Genomic DNA, 19,414 nt, shown 5'->3' on the forward strand with positions numbered 1-19,414 from the left:
GGGATTTAATTAGACATTTTTCATTTTTTCTACATTAATAATAATTTAACATAATGTATAATACGTTACAAGCTGAAAAATAAAAAATAAATTTTAAAATATGTTAATATCTACACTACATCGTATCTATCTTTTAGCTCGGCGTTGTATTAGAAAACCATTGTTAATAACATAATATGATTGGATTATTTGAAAATAATACAAAATTTGGGCAAATAATATTAAATAAATGTATTTTATAAAATAATATAATTGATTAACAATAAGTCTGGCAACGCCGCACGAGAAAGACTGATTAAAACGTCCACAACCATGTAATGGGAAAAGGCCCGTTTTTATGTATTTTACTGTGCTTTTTTCTATCTAGTAATGAGTTCAATACATTAAGAAATAATAATTAATTTGAATATTTGAACTATTTGTTATTAAAATGGTATACTAATAACTTATTTGTAATAGCTAATATTAATTTTTTTTAATTATTTTGTGGTTTGATTCATAGTGTGTTGAATGTTCTACTGTTAAATATCAAACTTGTATATGTATTGATTGGTACGGTTGAAATTGTGCAAGCTCTCGGATGCTAATATTTTGAACACTATAATCTTATCTTATCTAGTATTTTACCAAATTTATTTTTTATTTACTTGTTGATTTTTACCGAACAAAGCAAGGTCGTAGTCAGGGGGGGGGTTAGGGTTCAAACCCCCTCGCCGAAATTATAATATTTTATTTCATAATATAATATATTTATACTCAATTCTTCCCCACCAAAAAAAAATAATAGAATATTTCTCTGGCTCTAGTCTAAGTACAAAGTTTCCGTGATCAACTATTACCCATTTATTTTCACTGTACAAAATGTCTGTGGTGTGAAAATTAAACAGTAGACAGTACAAAGTGTTTGTTTACAGGTCCAGAGAATAATAATAGTCCTGACACCTTATGCCTATTAATTTTTAAATACCAGCTCCTTTTACAAAATAATTTTTCAATGCTCATTTTTAAAATAAACTAGATACATAGGTAATATCATCACCTATGATATTATTAATCTATAATATAAAAAATTAACATATACAATGATTATTTGATACAAGTAATTTTTGACATATTAGTGTAGAGTAAAAATATTTTATAGATATTAGTGTTTAATGCTTGAAATACATATAATTTGTTACTGGAGTGTTGTATTGGCGATTACGAGTATACTAAAATTATTTGAATAATTTAAAAAATAGTTGGAGTAATACGTGTTTAATATTATACCAACAATATTAAATAATTATTTTTCTAGTTTTCATAGTTATTATTAGGTATACTTATTGTTATATAATTAAAAAATATTCATAAAACCGTGAAAATAGTAAATAAAAAAAATATTTATTAGTCTATTTTGAAGTTAAAGGAGCACATTAAGTGTCTATAATGTTCGAAGTCAAATGTATTTTTAATCTGAGATTGCAGTTACAAATAACACGCATTACACTCAAACACACTTACGTACCTTAGAAATTACTTTCATTAAATTTCTTGAAAACAATTGCAATATATTAACATTTTGTTTTGGTTCTATGTTTTCTTGATTTTTTCGGTTGACAATTAACAATAAATATTCTAATAAAATAAGTAAGGTAAATATTACTTACAGATAATATTATATAACATTATATTTATATTGTATAATAAGCAACAAAATATGATAAATAATATTAGTAGTGTTAATAAATTAAAAATGATAGTTACTAATATAATTTATTAAAATATAATCATAAACATTATTTATACATTAAAATTTAGTTTATTATAACTTCCTGTTTATGAACAAATAGTAGTTAAGGACATAATATTGTAGTCATTTTGTAACCAAATTTAAAATAGATTCTGAAATTGGTAATTTATCTCAGACACCTTAAAAATCTAATATGTATACATTTCTTAAAAATAAATCGTTTTGAAAGGTAGCGGGATATGGAGTGACGTCATACCATCACCCAGATCAACATTTGGAACTATGATATTTCTTGTGGATTAAAAAAAGGTTATCGTGGTTATATTTTGTTTCAAAATCGTCTTGAAAACGTTTCATAAAAATATCTTGAATTCAATGATAATTTTAAAGGAATCGAATTAGATTTAAAAATTTTTAAATTATTGACAAGATTAGAGTTTAAACTTAATATATTATATCCTATTTAAGTCATAATAAAGTTCGTATTCTAAACATAATTTATAATGTATAGTTTATATGAGTACTGCTTAACTTTATTTATAAAATTTATTTTAATATACAATGAAAAAATGAAAAATCTTATCTACTTAAAGATTTAGATAATATAATATGTGATGTATTATTAATTGAATTTAAAAACTATATTACTCTAATTATTGAATTATATAATTCACAAAAAAAAATAATTTTAAAGAACGAATTTCATATTAATGTGTTATATTATAGTATATATCTACATAGAGAATGCAACTGGACTTTGGAAACCACCCACGAGTTGCTCCCTCTTAAATATATACAATATTGAATAGAGGTACCTAGTGAATGCTATAACAGTTACAAAATACATACACACATACACATATATAATATATATTATAAATGAGTGTAGTGGCTTAAGAAAAAAAAGGAGTGAAATCAGAGTAACGATGAATAATGTATTAAAAATTAAAATAACATTAAAATAAAACTGTGTTGACAGTTAAACGATTATGACTAAATTTTTTAATAAAATATGAAACTAAAAACCTACACGATTACAATAATAGTTGTGCTTTAAAACTAATGTGCAAATATTTAATAATTAATGAGTGGTGGTTTTGTACCTTGTACGCAAACAAGTTGTCGTTTTGGTATTTATTTTGTGCGCGTAAACTAGCACCACCCAAAATATTATTATTATTTATTAAAATAACAATTATTTCATTTAAATGTATATAATATTATACTATTCTGTCTATTCTCCAGTATATTTTTATAGTATTTTAAATAAATTTATTATATTATAGGTTTTTATACTATAATAATTGTTTTGATAATGATACATGTAAACTAATAACAAAACAATACATGAATTTCGTATAAAAAAAAAAGGTCAAAATAAACATATATGATTTGAAAATTACTTACATTGTGAATCTAAAATGTTTTATTTATTCCTGTTGGTTTTGCAGTTCCTCTACGTATTTTTGTCTTCTCCTACGCGCTTCCTTGTACAGTATTTGCGCTAACTTGAGCCTGGCCCTCTGCTTGACGGGCTGATCTACAACTGTCGCGGGACCCCCTTCTTCAACGACGGCACCGCTGACCGGAAGTTCAGCGGCTGTAGTCTTGAGATGTAATCCGGAACTGTGCAAGACAGTGGTGACCTGAGGTTGAATAGGTTCACGGGTTTCCGTTACTGCTTCCGACTGATCCGACGACTCCGACTCGGATGATAGATGTCGGACCACTTTGGACTTTTTCCACTTCCGCAGCGTCGCCGTTGTATCCCGCGGCTCTTCGCTTCTCGATGGTCGGCGGAGGTGGTGATAGAGATGCTGCTGGTGATGGTGATGATGATGGTGGTGATGTTGCAATAGTGGTGGCTGATGATGGTGATGATTACGTTGGGGTTTCGTGTGCTGTAGTTGCGTCTGCTGTTGTTGCTGTTGATCTTCTCGACTTGAATTGTTTTTATTTTCAGGTTGCTGATCCTCCGCTTCTATATGCACGAGTTTCTCACGCACTCTATCCAATACCTCATTATCTATGTTATAAATTATAATTGAAAATAATTATATTATAAGTCTTTAAAAATGATCACAAGAATTTCAAAGTAACATAAACCACCCACATACATAAGTATGTAGTACGTAAGACGTAGGTACAATAATCAAGATCATGACATTATGTTTACATTTTTTTTATCATCCAACAACACCGCCCTTGTTTAAAAATAATAAATTTAGGATGGACAATTTCGTTATGAAAATCACCATCTTCACTGTTTAATAAAAATTTCTGAAAGGAACTCTAATTAATTATTTATCTCTTAGGTAAGTACACTTAAGGCTAATATACATTACTGAGTAAATACGTATTTCCAATCAAAAACAATAAACTGCTCAACCAGTAGTAGCTTAATAATATATGATGTTTAAGCAAAAATATTTTTATTAAGCTTTCAGTTATGTACTATTTACAATACTAATTTGATAACATTAATACTATAAAATAATATTGATCATAATTAATATAATTTACTTGATAAAAATGTCCCATTTATCCGAATTCAGTTAAAAGTAAGAGTGTATATTATAAACATACATTTATTTTCAAAAATGAAGAATTGTCCGACTAAGAGGTTACTCTTATTAACCAGTGTCTCTATTGTAACCCATCCAGTTCATCTTGGCCATATTCTGCTGACATCACAAACTATCAATAATCAACATATCGTTACGGTTTAATTGATAGATAATAGAATATATGATTAAAAAAAAATGTTATTTATTTATAATATAGGTATGTATAATATATTCCTTAATATGTTGGTAATTAGTACCTAGCTTATATGCTTTATCAATCCTAATAATAATAATAATAATAAACAATTAAAGAGTTTGCAGGTTTAATAGCTTTTTCGGGGAAACTTAAGCCATTTCCGACCGAATCTGAGCTTGGTAATAGCTATTCGTTAACATTGTTGATACTAAATTCAATAAATGTCTACATACATTAAAGTTGTTTTTATTAAAATGTCAACAGTTAAATTTTTTACTTGACCACGTGACAACAATTAAATCAAACTAAATGTTTAAACTTTTATTTATTAATAATTATTCATTATTAAATATCGATACCTACCTAATCATGTATACAAAAGAATAATTATAAATTATTTAAAAGGTCTAACCATAGCTGAAGCCATTGTGATAAATTATAATATAGCATAATAGAATTATTATGTACCTAATTAGTAAATAGAAAATAGATACCAGAAAAAATACGAATTAATGTGTTTACCTGACAATGTATAATAATTTATAATGAGAAGTATAAAGAAAAATATATTTCTTACAAACATTTTTAGTTTTTTGAACTCGTGTGGTTACCCAATCGTATTTACTGATAAAGAAAATTACATTCTCATACTGTACCTATTGCGATCGATAAACTATTATTAATTATTATGCTATCGGCCATGTCCATTCGAACGCGAGAGTTAGTCATTAACAACCATCACAAAATTCTCCGACACACCGTCTCCATTAAGTAGTTATTCTGGTACGTGCATACTGCATATTGCGGTTCACTAAATCCCGCCACGCGAATACGTTATTTATTCATTCTTTTGAATTATTAAATGCACTCGGATTGGAATAATGGTTTTATTTAATTCATTTGGCAAACGGAGGACGAACGGAGGAACCATCGATTATCATTTTATGTTTATCGCTGATCTATATTATCTACTACTACTACACATTTGTTGTATGTATTGTTGTTACGTGTGCCGTGTCTATATATATTATGAGTACACAGATTTGTACTTTATACCTCTATAGATACGATTATATACCATTATGATACTATATAGTATATATTATACTATAATAGTGAGGGGGACAATTTTTACAAAAAAAAAAAAAACGAGACAAACAGTTTTTGGTTTTAGTACTCTAAAAAAAAAAACAAACACATTTTTGGTTTTTTTAAAATAGTTTTTATATTTTATAGTTACAATTTACAATTAAAATATTTTTTAACTACCTTGCTTCATATTTTAATAAAAACTTGTTTGCTTTTATTAGGTCGATGTCGATTGCTCATCATATCCTTTATTACCTATCTATTATTCCGTTACTGTTCCTTTGCGATGAACTGATTGCATTTAACAGTTTTGGTTGTTTCAATAAAAAATCATAAAAATCATTACAGGAATATTTTTTGAAATGATTTTTCAAAATTATAATTTTTTTGATGGTAGAAACATGGTAGAAACAAGAAAGCGATTTTTTTGGTCTGTCCAAAGACATTAGTAATAAAAAATATTCTTTCAATTGCAGCATTTGTTCCAAGCATTGCTAGAGAATATTCTACAATCTTCTAAAAATTATTTATCAATATACTTTTACTATTTAAAATTTTATAGATAGCACACCATATTTTTTCAACACGAACATAATTATTCTGCCATTTATTTAAATTTGCATTGACAACATTCACTACATGATTATATTCATCAAAAAGAATATCTTTATCCACATTTCAATCGGTTTGTTTTTTATTATTTTACAAAATAAATGTTTATTTTTTTTTTTTTTTGGATAGGTATGTTGGATAATTTATCAGTTGGGTCCAACAAAATATTTTTAGTTTTTCAAAAGAATTTTCTCACTTTTCAATATTTCGTACAACAAAAATGTGTCATAAAACTGGTTAGTTTATTCTATATTTTTGTTTTTGTGTATTTAATTTTTGTCTCTAGTTCTAAAAGTTATTGAGTTTACACTGGAAGTTAAAAAGTTTTATGTTGTTCTATTTTTTATTTTTCCACGTAGTATTTTTAATTTGTCTGATACTTCATATGCAGATATGTTGTCCTTTTCTATTCTTTTTATAGTGTCTCAAACGATTTTTAATTATTGACTTTGTATTAAATGAAACCATATTATTACAACGGGATCACTAAAAAATAATTTTAAAACGGTTGGGCATTTCTTCTGAGTGTCAAAGTACAATTTTACAAATTTCAATAATTCTGAAGACTGTTGGTTGTAAGGATAGCCATCTTGTCTTTACACTTCCAAGTATGTTTTTGTATTGAGTATTTTAAAATCACGAAATTCTTTTGATGCTTCCACTCTAACCGTATATTAAGTATAAAAAAATTGAAACATTTTATTAACTATCAATAGTTAGGATATCTGTACTTGTTTGCATAGTATTATGCAGAATATGAGCCGCACAACCAATTCCAGAAATATTAGTCTTTAAAATATTGTTTAAAATCGCAAAAACATTTTTTTTGTTCTACTCCTTCCATCGTCTCTAAAATTGGTATTACAGTTGTTACCAGTAAATGTAATAATTTTGTGAGATGGTTTACATTTTATTAAAATTCACATAATCGCTTTACTGTTCGTATGTTACAATTCGATACATTTTTTTGTTTGATTTTTTGATTAAACAAATCAATATCTAAATCCCTATCGATTATAAATATTATTATATATTATTTTAGTTCGTAATGCATATGCAATACGACGTGTACCATACTTATCTTATTGTTATTTGTATTGCTCGTCGGCATCGGCACTCGACGCTCGTTCCACAGAAATTTTAGTCTGTTATTTATAACTTTAATTTCAAGTTTTAAATATAAACTGTTTTATATTTGGTTCATAAATTAGTTTTATACTTTTACAAACATTTATAAATCACGATTTAATTATATGGAAATAACGGAATTAAAACGGTACAATCTTCTAAATACGGGATAAAAAGCATTCCGTTCGAAGTTTTTTGGAACAACGGGACATGATGATCAAAAAAGGGACATTCCAGGTATAAACGAGAGTATGGTCACTCTTCAAGTATATACAATTCATATAGAGAATCATCAATCGATTGCTTTGATGAGCTATTTTAGAAATTAAACAAGTTTTCTGCTCCATAGTAATTTAATGTTCATATCAAAAATAGAGCACCTAAGATAAAATTAAAAAAATTAAATAAAATCAACAAAAATCTCATCTACAAAAAAATTAATTTTTTGCCATCGGACCATATAAATTATGTCTACATGTGGTATATATTATATGTATATTATATGATGATTCCTGTGGTCTATATTTAATTCCAACGTAAATTTCAAAAGACGAAAACGTTATTTAAATATAGCATATTTTTAAGCTGTATCATTGAACGCCAACGGTATATCGTGTATCGAGTATAATATATATATAATAGTGTACTATATATACATACATATTACCACTATTAAACTGGAATCGCTGCCTTTGCTTATGACTTAAAATTGTGATAAATGTTTACAATTGGTATTCGATGTAATATATGACCACAGCCTACGGCATCGTGATTACTTGGACGGTGAAATTTATATTCGACCCATTCTATTATTAAATATAAAATATAAATCATATTTATTGTAATGAAAGTGGGCAATGTCAATGATCATAACCCTTATTTGTCCATACAAGTAATACACTAATGTATACCTAATTATAATAGTTGTTCGCAAATCGTTTAGCTTTATCGATACCAGAATCGATGATGTACCTAACACTTTGATATTAGTTATAACAGTAATTTGATCTTTATTCATATTTTATTTTTATATATGTAGATAGCGAGGAACAAATGTAGTTTAGTTCACATCTTTAAATTATCACTCTTTCTAAAATTGTAAGCATAGGCGAAACAATTGTATTAAGACAAGTCAACTGCCAAGTAAGTGATAAATATGAAAAAAAAATTCTAAGTTTTTAATTTTTACTTTAAATTCTACTATAACTACTAAGTCAGTATGATACTATGATATCCAGCCAATATTATGTTAGGCCATGAACTAACTGGCCTGACCCGTAGTTTTGCCTATAATTGCAGTTTTTGAACAAAAATCAAGAACAATCTATTTCTTCAAAACCCGTGGTATTCTTAATAAACTACTTTTTTAAATATTTGTTTTTTAATTATTTATTGTGTAATTAGTTTAAGTAAAAAAGAAATCAAATAAAAATGTTAAAAAGAGCATAGGTAAACTACAATTATGTCTAGATAAGTAAATATATCTACATATACTGACAGTGAGGCAGAAAAAAATCTTTTAAATATATTTTTAGACAGTCTGATTAATAAAAATGAGCTACTCGGCAGTACAATTTTCCGTATCAAATTAGCATCCCAATCCGTCTCCTGGATATAACTATAGGTTCTATACTTGTTATTTAATTTTATTTAATGTGGTCTAACCTGTGAGTTTTTTCTCAGCGATTTCGAACACAGAGCTTGGAACGTCCGTCTTCAGCTTATTGTCTGGCATTATATGTCTCCACTTATCCAACGTCGTATCCATGCACGCGTAATCGTCTTCATCATCGTTATCGACGCCACTACCATGTTTCTTCCTGTTTACTAACTGGAACATTTTCCGTCGTTCTTCGGTTCGCTCGCGTCTTAATTGTGTCTACGAATATCATGGAAAAAATAATTATAATAATAATTATTATTATTATTATCTTGAGTAATGGTAATTATTTTTTTTATACGCATGTATCCAGAAGGTCCGTGGCACCTGGACCCTCTTTTCGAAATCATTGAAAAATAAAAATAAAAATAGTGTAAACTAGAGAGCTTTTCTATTAGTACCTATAGTCAATATAAGGTAATACGATTTCATAAATTAGTTAACTATTGCCAAAAAAACATCGAATTTATTACAATAATGTTTTTATATATTACTATACATCAATAATAAAATTGTGATTAGCTGTTTTAACAATATTTTTCGATGATAAATTATATATTTATTTTATTTGTATGGCTTAAGAAAAATAAGCATTGAAACAAATTAATGAAATATAATAAAAACCAATAATAAATGCAATATAATATATTATACATAATATTATATACACAAACACGGTAATAAATCTACGCATTAATTATAGTTAATGTTTTACATTCAACCCTATTGTGCTAGTAAAATTATTATTTTCGATTTTTTTTTTCTACTATTATAATTTATATCATATCGGCTAATACGCGAGCTAAAAATGAATACTCACACCACAATCCTTCTTCCATAACATGATATAAAATGAAAAATACTCGGAAATGGCCTGCAACAGGTCTCGCTAGCTATTTTTTCTTACTTGCAAATATAAAGCAAGCCATTCCCATAAACATGCATGGCAGATAATATCAATTGAAATACACATGTGTATTATCCTAGATTGCAGAACTTAAATATGATTTAATTACACTTAATTATTTATAACAACAAAAAATAACTTCGATTAACTTATGTTTATTTTAGCTATCCATTCTTACTTTTATCAACCTAATAGCTAGTTAATATCGATTTCAATTCTTGTAAACTACTTTCAATCTTATTATTTTAAACGCAGTCTTCTTTTGTAAAATGATTTAGATAAACAATATATTATATCATATTTTATGATATGGCGTTATCAAAATCTAAAAGCTGAACTTTGTTGTGGTAGAAACTTAATATATTATTATATTGGTTGTAAAGGAAAAGGAGGTTTTGATAGAAAATTAGAACATCTGGGATGCAAACAAACATAAATACAATACATTTATTTTATAAAAATTTAAACTATAAATAATATTATCGTTAAATGATTTTAAATTTAACAATTGGAAATCAGCTAACACATAATATTAAAATTAAAGCAAAGCAGAATTGGAAATTTCAGATGTTTTAACGTCAATAAATAAGTTATATTTATAAACCTTTTACCTACAACCCATATCCCAGACTATAGCTCAAAGTTCAAATTTGTATTGTAATAACTATTAATTTTTATTAAGTTTGTAATGTTTATTCATTCAAAATGTTCTTACTTTAATTCTATTTATCCTAAATATTATTATCGTGATGTGATTTGTAAACAGCGAGGATAAAATCGATTTATTTCTTAGTTATATCCCTAATTATTCATGATAGTTTAAAGCACGTGAACAGTGTACGTATACAATTATATAAATTTTACAATGCATTCTAATTGTTTATATAGATTTCTGTTTTAATTAATAACCCTATCCCAATGTCGTATAATGACTCAGTAAACTTTCCATAAGAGAAACTTGTTATTATATATGTTAATTAAGTTTAATCAATTATAGCTTAGAGTTAATCCTGTGTTTTAAAAAACGAGTGAAAACATTATTTTGAATTTTGATCGTAAATTTAAACAATTCTTACATGAATATCAAAAACCATTAAGTTTTAAATAAAATTTTATTTTTTGTTCATAATAAATATATATAAACAATTTTAAAAACAGTTAAAAACAAAATATTATGTAATGTTTTTTATTAAGTTTATTAGTTGAATATAAATTGTATTAAAAAATCGGGATTTTGAAGGTATCAGTAACTTCTAAATAATAATAATTACCAATAAAATCAATATTTCTATGTATTATATATTAGTATTGATAAATTAAGTTTGAAATGGAATTGTTTCAAGGAACATAGATATAGCCAATCTACAATAATATTATTTTAAAAACGTTATTATAATTTCAACTCCAATAATTATTCAAATAAGTTTCAGTGCAATTAATAATTTGAAAAATTAGACCATCCTCCTTTAAAAATAATAAATTTATTCTAATCGCCTAAAACATTTGCACAGCAATGCACAACATTTTTTCTTAGTTGTTTGAAAAAATAGTATGAAAATTAATATAATTTCATGTTTTAGCACAATACTGAACATTTCCAATTTTAAGAATAATTTAGTACTTTATTAATTACCTAATTTAGTCACTTTTTGGTTTATAACATTCCGATTACATGATGTAATATATCACTCGTTACATTACGTTACAGTTAGTTTTTTTCCTAGGACCATTTATGTAAAAAATGTTTATTCTATGTGATATTATTTTAACTTGAGCTCACAGCCTCCGCCAAAACGCAGACTAAGAATGTTCACTTACTTTCAAATCGTTATTAGCTTCTCGTAGTGATGATGTGAGTGATGCCAAGTAGTAAATGATGAGGATGAGGAGCAACAACAATGGTATTACGATGCCGGGTGATGCTATATAGTCGAGTACCCTGTGCACCATTGGATTAGGTACAGCTTTCTTGATCGAGTTGGTGAAGATGTGATAGATCTTTTTATACTGTGAGAATGGACCACAGTGCCACGATGGTTCAATCCACACGATAGCGTAACCGACCGGTAGAACGCACAAAAATAACATGGTGAGTAATAGTCCTAGATAGAAGTTATTGCTTCGGCTGGCCCGAAACACGACGTCGTGTGGAACGTTACACGTGAGCACCGCCCACGATCGCACGTACATCATGATCATCAACTTGACTACATTTATGATGGGCAGCCCGGGAGAAAAGAACATGCCCATCCATACCATACCCTGATTGTTGACTAGATGCAATATGTTTTCGGCGATCTTGAAATCACCGTACTGCGGGAACCGTTTCTCTAAATTCCAGCACCAGCACCGATTCATGTATCGAACGAATACGGCACGCGCAAAGTCCACGAATATCGTTGAGATGATTGTCGACACCTTACACAAACAACGATAAGCATCTATTTTAAAATCCTTGGAATTGGTTGTTTAAAAAACACTCCTATAGCACTTAACCAGTTTAAATACAAATTAAAACAGTTAAAAACCCTAAATGTGATATCGTACGAAATTAAAATACATGTTCATTATTAAAACCGTTACTTAAACATATGATACAAGTATTGATACACAAAACCATAGACACAACTAGACTTCTAAAACACAGGGTGCTAAATATGTGAATGCTTCACAGGGATAGTGCTTTTTGATGCGACCTATATTGGCTAAAAATAGTTCGTAAGCAATATATTTCTCTGTAATGTATACCATATCGTTCTTATAGTTAATTGTCTAACAATATTATGGGAATGTCCGTGTATGGAATGAATTATAATGAATTATATTATATGACTTACGACCAAATAATTAAATATTTTTCAGGAAATTTTCTATAATTTAAAAATATAAAATTCGTGGTATTTCAATAAAATAATAAAAGTTCTATATAAAAACAGGGAGTGCTAAAGACCTTTTTGCACCCCCCTAGTTGCACCACTGCACGGAACATAAATCAATAGATTTTTACACGAGTATTCAAAATAATTTTTTCTAAGGTTGTCCGACCCTCAGTGAAATAAAAAATTAAAAATATCCGTACGCATTATTTATATACCAACATATTACTTATATACCGATATCGTGAATTCTAAACAATATTTTTATACCCGAGAATTTACTTATTAAATATATGTATTTAAACTGAAGTATTCAAATAAATAAGATAACCGTTTTTTTTAATGCGTTTAAAAAAATATATTTAATTAAACTCAATATATATAATTATAGTTATGATTAAACTATTAAAAATCAAACACTAAACTGAAGTTGTTAAATATAAAATTAACGGATTTTTATGCTACTATAACGATGAGTAAGTATAGAGAATTTAAAGTTCTTCACATAAAAAATACTTTTCAGAAGTGAAGATAGTTTATTACATCGAATATTGTAATGAGTTATTTTTTATGAGCATAATAATAATTATGATACACCCGTATCATTTTTTATCACGTTATATAAATAATAAATATATAAATTTGCATGCGTTCATACTTCGTGTTATGTTTCATCATTTATACGTATTATTGTATTATATTGATATAATATAACGTATAACGAACACGCTTTTGTCTTTTGCTTTTTACACACAAGCATATTTGACATGTGTGTGGTCACTCGTATGTTATATAAAAAAAAATGTTCTAACCGAATATATATACTTTATAAACAATGAACATAAAAAAAAATATTTAAAAAAATATTGCGATCTTAAAAGTATTTTATAGGTATATACGAAACTAACCACTTCGTAGTGGTTTTATTTCTCTAAGACGACACAAAATTAATATAAAATTATAATAACACACACATAAATATATTTATTATTTATATATTATACACTTGTAAAATGTCTACAAAAAATATAATACATCGTAAAACTGAAGAAAATGTTTATAACAATCATAGTCACCCGGAGGGGGGCAAGCTGGGGTATTTGACCCCCCCTGGCTTTTCCAAAATATTTTTTAAATTGAATGTTGTAAGATAAATTACTGTTTACTATGTAACAAATTGAAAGTGGTTATGTGAATTATAGGTTACCATTATAAAACATTAAAGTAGATTATTTGCAGTCGAAAATTATAATTAAAGTACGTAAAAATTATACAGATATTATGTCTGCGTAAATATTATAGGGTAGAAATTATACTTTTAAGTTTAAACCAAGGATGGAAAACGTTTTTAATTTTTCAGTTTTTCATATTGTTAATTGATTTAAAAAATATAGTTTTTGTTTAACGTTTTTAAAGTTATTTTTCTATATTGTTTCCAAATAACATTTTTGATCATTTCGTTTTTTTTTTATATATATTCTTATAAGTTAATAAAGTACTACGCAATATAGGTAGATACAAAAAATAAAATATTTAAAATTAATTGTTCTTTTATAATTTATATAAAAATTAGAAAATTCGAAATTTTAAATTTTTATTATAATAATATTTAATAATATTAAGTTATAACCAAGAATAGCTTTTTTTTATAAATTATAACTTAATGTTCATCAAATATTTTGTTAATATAATAATTTTTTTTTTTATTAATGATAACAGAAATATAATTATTATATTATTTTTTTCACGGTAAAATTTTTTTTTTCATTTAATAACGTTTTTTAAAAACGTTTTACATTCCTGGTTTAAACTGAATAATTTATGATTTTTCAAACATTAATTTTTATAATATTGCAAAAATAAATCTATGGCAAATGAGCTAATTAGAAATAATAAATTTTATGATGAAATTGTTGATCGTTTTGGAAAAAATACGAGACGAATACAATTTCTTTTTGAGAATTAATAAAGTTAACTTTACCTATACCTATGTATCTATACTTGAAAGTTGTAACATAATAAAATATATATACGAGTAAGAATATGAAAAAAAAATGTTGTTTTAAAACAGTAAAATTATAATATTTCTCCTCGAATCCTAACATGGCTTCCCCCATTCCCTAGAAAATATCTATGGACGCTATAATAAGAATGCATTCATGTATGTAAAATATGTCGAAATCAACAATATACCTGTTTTTTGTGTCAATGAACGATCAAGAAGGAAACAATTAAAGTGAATGAATGTCGAAAACTCTGAAAGTGTTTATTTGATTTATGGTAGACGAATTCAGTTGAGTATTTTATTTACTCAAATGTTCATAATTTCAGGACTATTTTCTCTAATATATCAACATTAATTTTGGTATTATAAAAATTCACTTACATGATATAATGTACTATGTAGTATGTATATTATAATATAGGTATATTATTAATTATTCAATGGTCTATAGAATTTATATTTTTCAATCTCTCAGTGAACAACTGTTGATAGAAATAGACTTTTTTCAATAAAATAATGTTTTTATCAAGATAAATTATTAAAAAGGTTTTCGATTGCTATTTTTTTTTTTATGGAATTTTGGGTGACAATTGGTTTTGTGTCGTAATACTTTACGTAAATGGTTCTTACTACGTTTGTACAATTCGTGTTTATTAAAATTGAAATACTCTACCTTTGACCGGTGTTTGAATAAAAAAGAGACGTAATGTTTGCAACCGACCCAAAGCATAATAATGTTAAATATTCATACTCAATTTGTGCCCAAGTCAACCAAATAAAAGTTGTCTTAGGTATTGAAAAACTACTACTATAGAAAGAAATACACATTGAATATTTGAGATTTAGAATAACAAAAAATCTATTTGGTTTAAAATCTGATGTGTTTTACTCTTTGGTGACAATTTTTGAGTTTATAGAAAGGGTCATCGAGTAAAACCTTTTGGAATAAAAATTGAGTATGGGTAGTGTATATTAAAATCCCTGAGATAATTTTCAAATTCCCCATAATGTTTTGAAAAAATTTAATTTATAATGAAGAAAACATTTTAACCTATATAACACAATCTTAGTCTTCTTCAACCTCTAGAAAGTTTTTACTTTTAATTTAAATTAAGTACATTAAACTATTACTTCAGTCTAAATAATCTATCTTCGTCTATATTATTATGAATCTATTTTATTATTTCTTTGAAAAGATGAATTAGGACAATCACTTGTTATATGTTTTGTGATGTAGCACCGTAATCACAGGTTAAGTTATTTTTTATCTTTCATTTTTGTAGTATCTCATATTCATCATTGCGCTTGTTAGCCTATACGGATTCTATTAAATATGTAATGAGTATTAAACGCACAAAAGTTCCGATTGATTTTATTCATAATATGGTATTCAATAATAAATACGATAATCTGTTTTTATTTTATAAAGATATATTTTTACCTAACGATAAATGAATACAGTTATATTACAATTAAAAATATGGTTTTTGTATAAAGAAAAACAATATTGTAATTATATTGTACGTAAAATTTTTTTTAAAAATATATACATATTAAAAATTTAAATTAAGCTCGCATAATATAATATACAATAATAATCAGTTTATCTAATATGTATGATAGGTACCTACGTCATTTATAATACCTACTATGATATATAACTCAGCAGTTGAATGCATTATTATTATTTTTTTGTTATCTCGGTATGTATTTTACTCATTTTAAAATAAACTAGTGGAATGCACAATATTTTGTTTAGAAACTATAAATCCTGCGGATATATGTCCAAGCGTTAAGGTTTTCTCATTTCACTATCTCGTGTCGTTCGTCTCACCCAGGTCACGTGTAGTATGAATGGTGCACACAGCTTATCTGCAAATTTATTCTAACCGACCTCGTAAATTTACTTGTGATTTTAAGCTTAAAAAATCTATTAATTTTTTCGGTCATGTAGTATATTTTCATTCCTAATGTTATTTTAGAAATCATATATCAATGTTATTTATCCAATTCATTTTAATTAATACTTCATCAAATTATTTTTTTTAACTTCAAATATTATGTTATCATTAACGTTAAGTTATATTAGGACTGTTCGTGTAACATACTTGATATTTCAAATTTTTAGAAGTATACTCGATTCATAAATAAAATAGGAACATAATATTCATGTTTAAAGCTTGTTATTAAAATAATCAAATCTAGTACAAATGGTTTCTTGTTGCCAATTTTATAGAACTATTCTATTGAGTATCTATTTTATATTTTAAATCAGGATCATTATAGTTTTATAAAATTAGATTTAAAATAGCATATTTTATTTTTTTTAAATTACATAAATTATATAAGTTTTTTATTTAACTTGGAAAAATTTTCTGAAAGCATAGTTACGAATAGCGCATAATATCCAAATTATTGTAATATGCAATATTATATTAAATTATACATTGTTTTTAGAGTATAATATTATACACTCAACATAGATACTTTTATATTTTGAGCATTGTTCTTAAAATAATATGTATTATTAAATATTAGTCTGAATACAAGTACATTGTGATATCGATTTGAGATAAATACTTCTCGTTAATTGTATAGATATCATATTTTACGGTTTATTTATAGTTAAATAAGCTAGGCGCTAAAGATCAAACCAAACGTTATTATAACTTCAACTAAAATAATCATTCAAATAAGTATCAATGCAATTAATATTATGAAGATCATATTGTTAATGGTTGCTTTAACGACAGTTCATTTTATTAAAATACACCATTATAAATCTAAATTTGTGTACTACAGCTGTTTCATTATTATTATTACCTATGTTTTATAAGCAGATACAACATTTTATAAATAATAAGTACCTATATATAATACATTTATACGACCTTCTATCTTTATTATTTATTCTTTTATAATTAATAAACTGGATCATTGTTTTATTTTTATTTTTATAAATAATTTTACCATATACCTAATTAATTTAATTTTTTTCAGTTCATTATTAAAATAATAAAATAACAAGTACCTATACATAAAAAAAGAAACGATTTTTATTCATCAATTTAAAATCAATAGACGATTATTGAGTACTGAAGTTCTTTCTATTGTGTAATATATTGTTAAGAATAAATTGTTATTATCCTTATTGGCGCAACACAATACGTAACGTAAAATAAATTACAACACGATGAAATACCTAGGTACATATACTACAATAACTTGTAAATAGTCATAATATGTGTTTACACTGCGTAAACACACTGATGGACATTTGTCTTTATTCACATTCCGAAATCAAATAAAAGCGATTACTGTAAGTCTATAAATGATGATAGATGCTCCCCATCTAATAAAATTGTTTCATTTAAATCGTAATGTATATTATTATTGTTATTATGTACTGTATTTCAAATGCCTTATGTAGTATCCATTCAAAATATCTCAAATATCTCAGAAAAAAATAATTATTTTGTGAAAAAAAAGTACTGGAATGGTCGTTTATTTTATATTAAATAAACAGGGACAAATAAAAGCGGTTATTTTGTCGTGAGTATAAAACATTTATAATACTATCATATTTTTACATTTAAATTAAATAATTTTGATGAAATTTGGTATCAACAATAATTATGATACTACTGTTTTGCCAGTTAATTATTATTTTCAAGATTAGATAAGTAATTAACATGAGCAGATACAAACCTATAATAGTGAGATTTTAAATATATGAATTTATTATAAAACGTCAAAAAATAAGGTTAAAAAACACAAACCTTCTTGACTATTGGCTTGAAAAACGTAAACATTTAAGGAAAGAGACAAAAACTGTGTATGAATAAAATATTAATGAAATTGTGCAACCAACTATACCTCTAACAGGAAAATAACTTTAAAAGTATACGTAAACCACAAGATGCTTGTGACAAGACAGGCGAAATAAATAAAAATAAATTTTAAATGCAAAAAGTAGGATCTAATTTTTGTGAAAGATGTTTTCCGTTAAAAATTAATTTCTCTTTAACATAAATTATCAAAACAATCTTATAGAATCCTAAAAGATTTTTTTTAATATATGTAACCATTTATATTATTTGCATTTTTTTTTATCACAGATATCAAGATAATGCTAATAACAATAAATTAACTAAAACTAATAAAGTTTAAACTAAGAATGTATGATTGGAAAATAAAGTAAGTTGCATTTTATTTTATGAAATGCACCTACCAAGTAACCTATAAATATTTACAACATTTCAATTAAAATATGATATAGGTAAGTATTGGGTAATATTTCTAGAGTAATATTATTTAAATTTTTATTTAAACTAAACCTGAATTTATCAGTAATTAATATTTATTTTATTTATTTTCAAGTTTTAAAATAATTTAAAATTTAACGTTTTAGCACTATTAAATAAATAAAAACACTTAATATGTAGGTATTAATTTTTTAAACTTATTCCATTCACGATTAAACGTACAATTCGTGTATAGGTATTAAACAAATTTATTTATTATTACTTAGTCCTAAAATATAATTGCCCATCAACGACATTTAAATGAATAAATGTGTTTAAATATCTAATAATCTAAATTCGCTCATATTTTTTTTAACTAATTTAATAACTACCAAACA

The 19,414-nt window shown here is 25.8% G+C and overlaps 1 protein-coding gene across 1 annotated transcript in view; it reads right to left on the reverse strand.

Moving 5' to 3' along the window:
• LOC114121247 (transmembrane channel-like protein) overlaps positions 1–19,414 on the reverse strand; it is a 77,124-nt gene that overhangs the window by 11,575 nt on the left and 46,135 nt on the right. Inside the window, exons 12-15 of the mRNA XM_050203345.1 lie at positions 11,710–12,309; positions 8,990–9,203; positions 3,140–3,758; positions 1,508–1,617 (exon numbers count right to left, since the gene is read on the reverse strand). Of these exons, the coding sequence (XP_050059302.1) occupies positions 3,163–3,758; positions 8,990–9,203; positions 11,710–12,309 (1,410 nt within the window). The 3' untranslated portion in view covers positions 1,508–1,617; positions 3,140–3,162. The remainder of the gene's footprint in view (positions 1–1,507; positions 1,618–3,139; positions 3,759–8,989; positions 9,204–11,709; positions 12,310–19,414) is intronic.

Source organism: Aphis gossypii, chromosome 3 (genome assembly GCF_020184175.1).
Source record: "Aphis gossypii isolate Hap1 chromosome 3, ASM2018417v2, whole genome shotgun sequence".
Classification (NCBI taxonomy): Eukaryota; Metazoa; Arthropoda; class Insecta; order Hemiptera; family Aphididae; genus Aphis; species Aphis gossypii.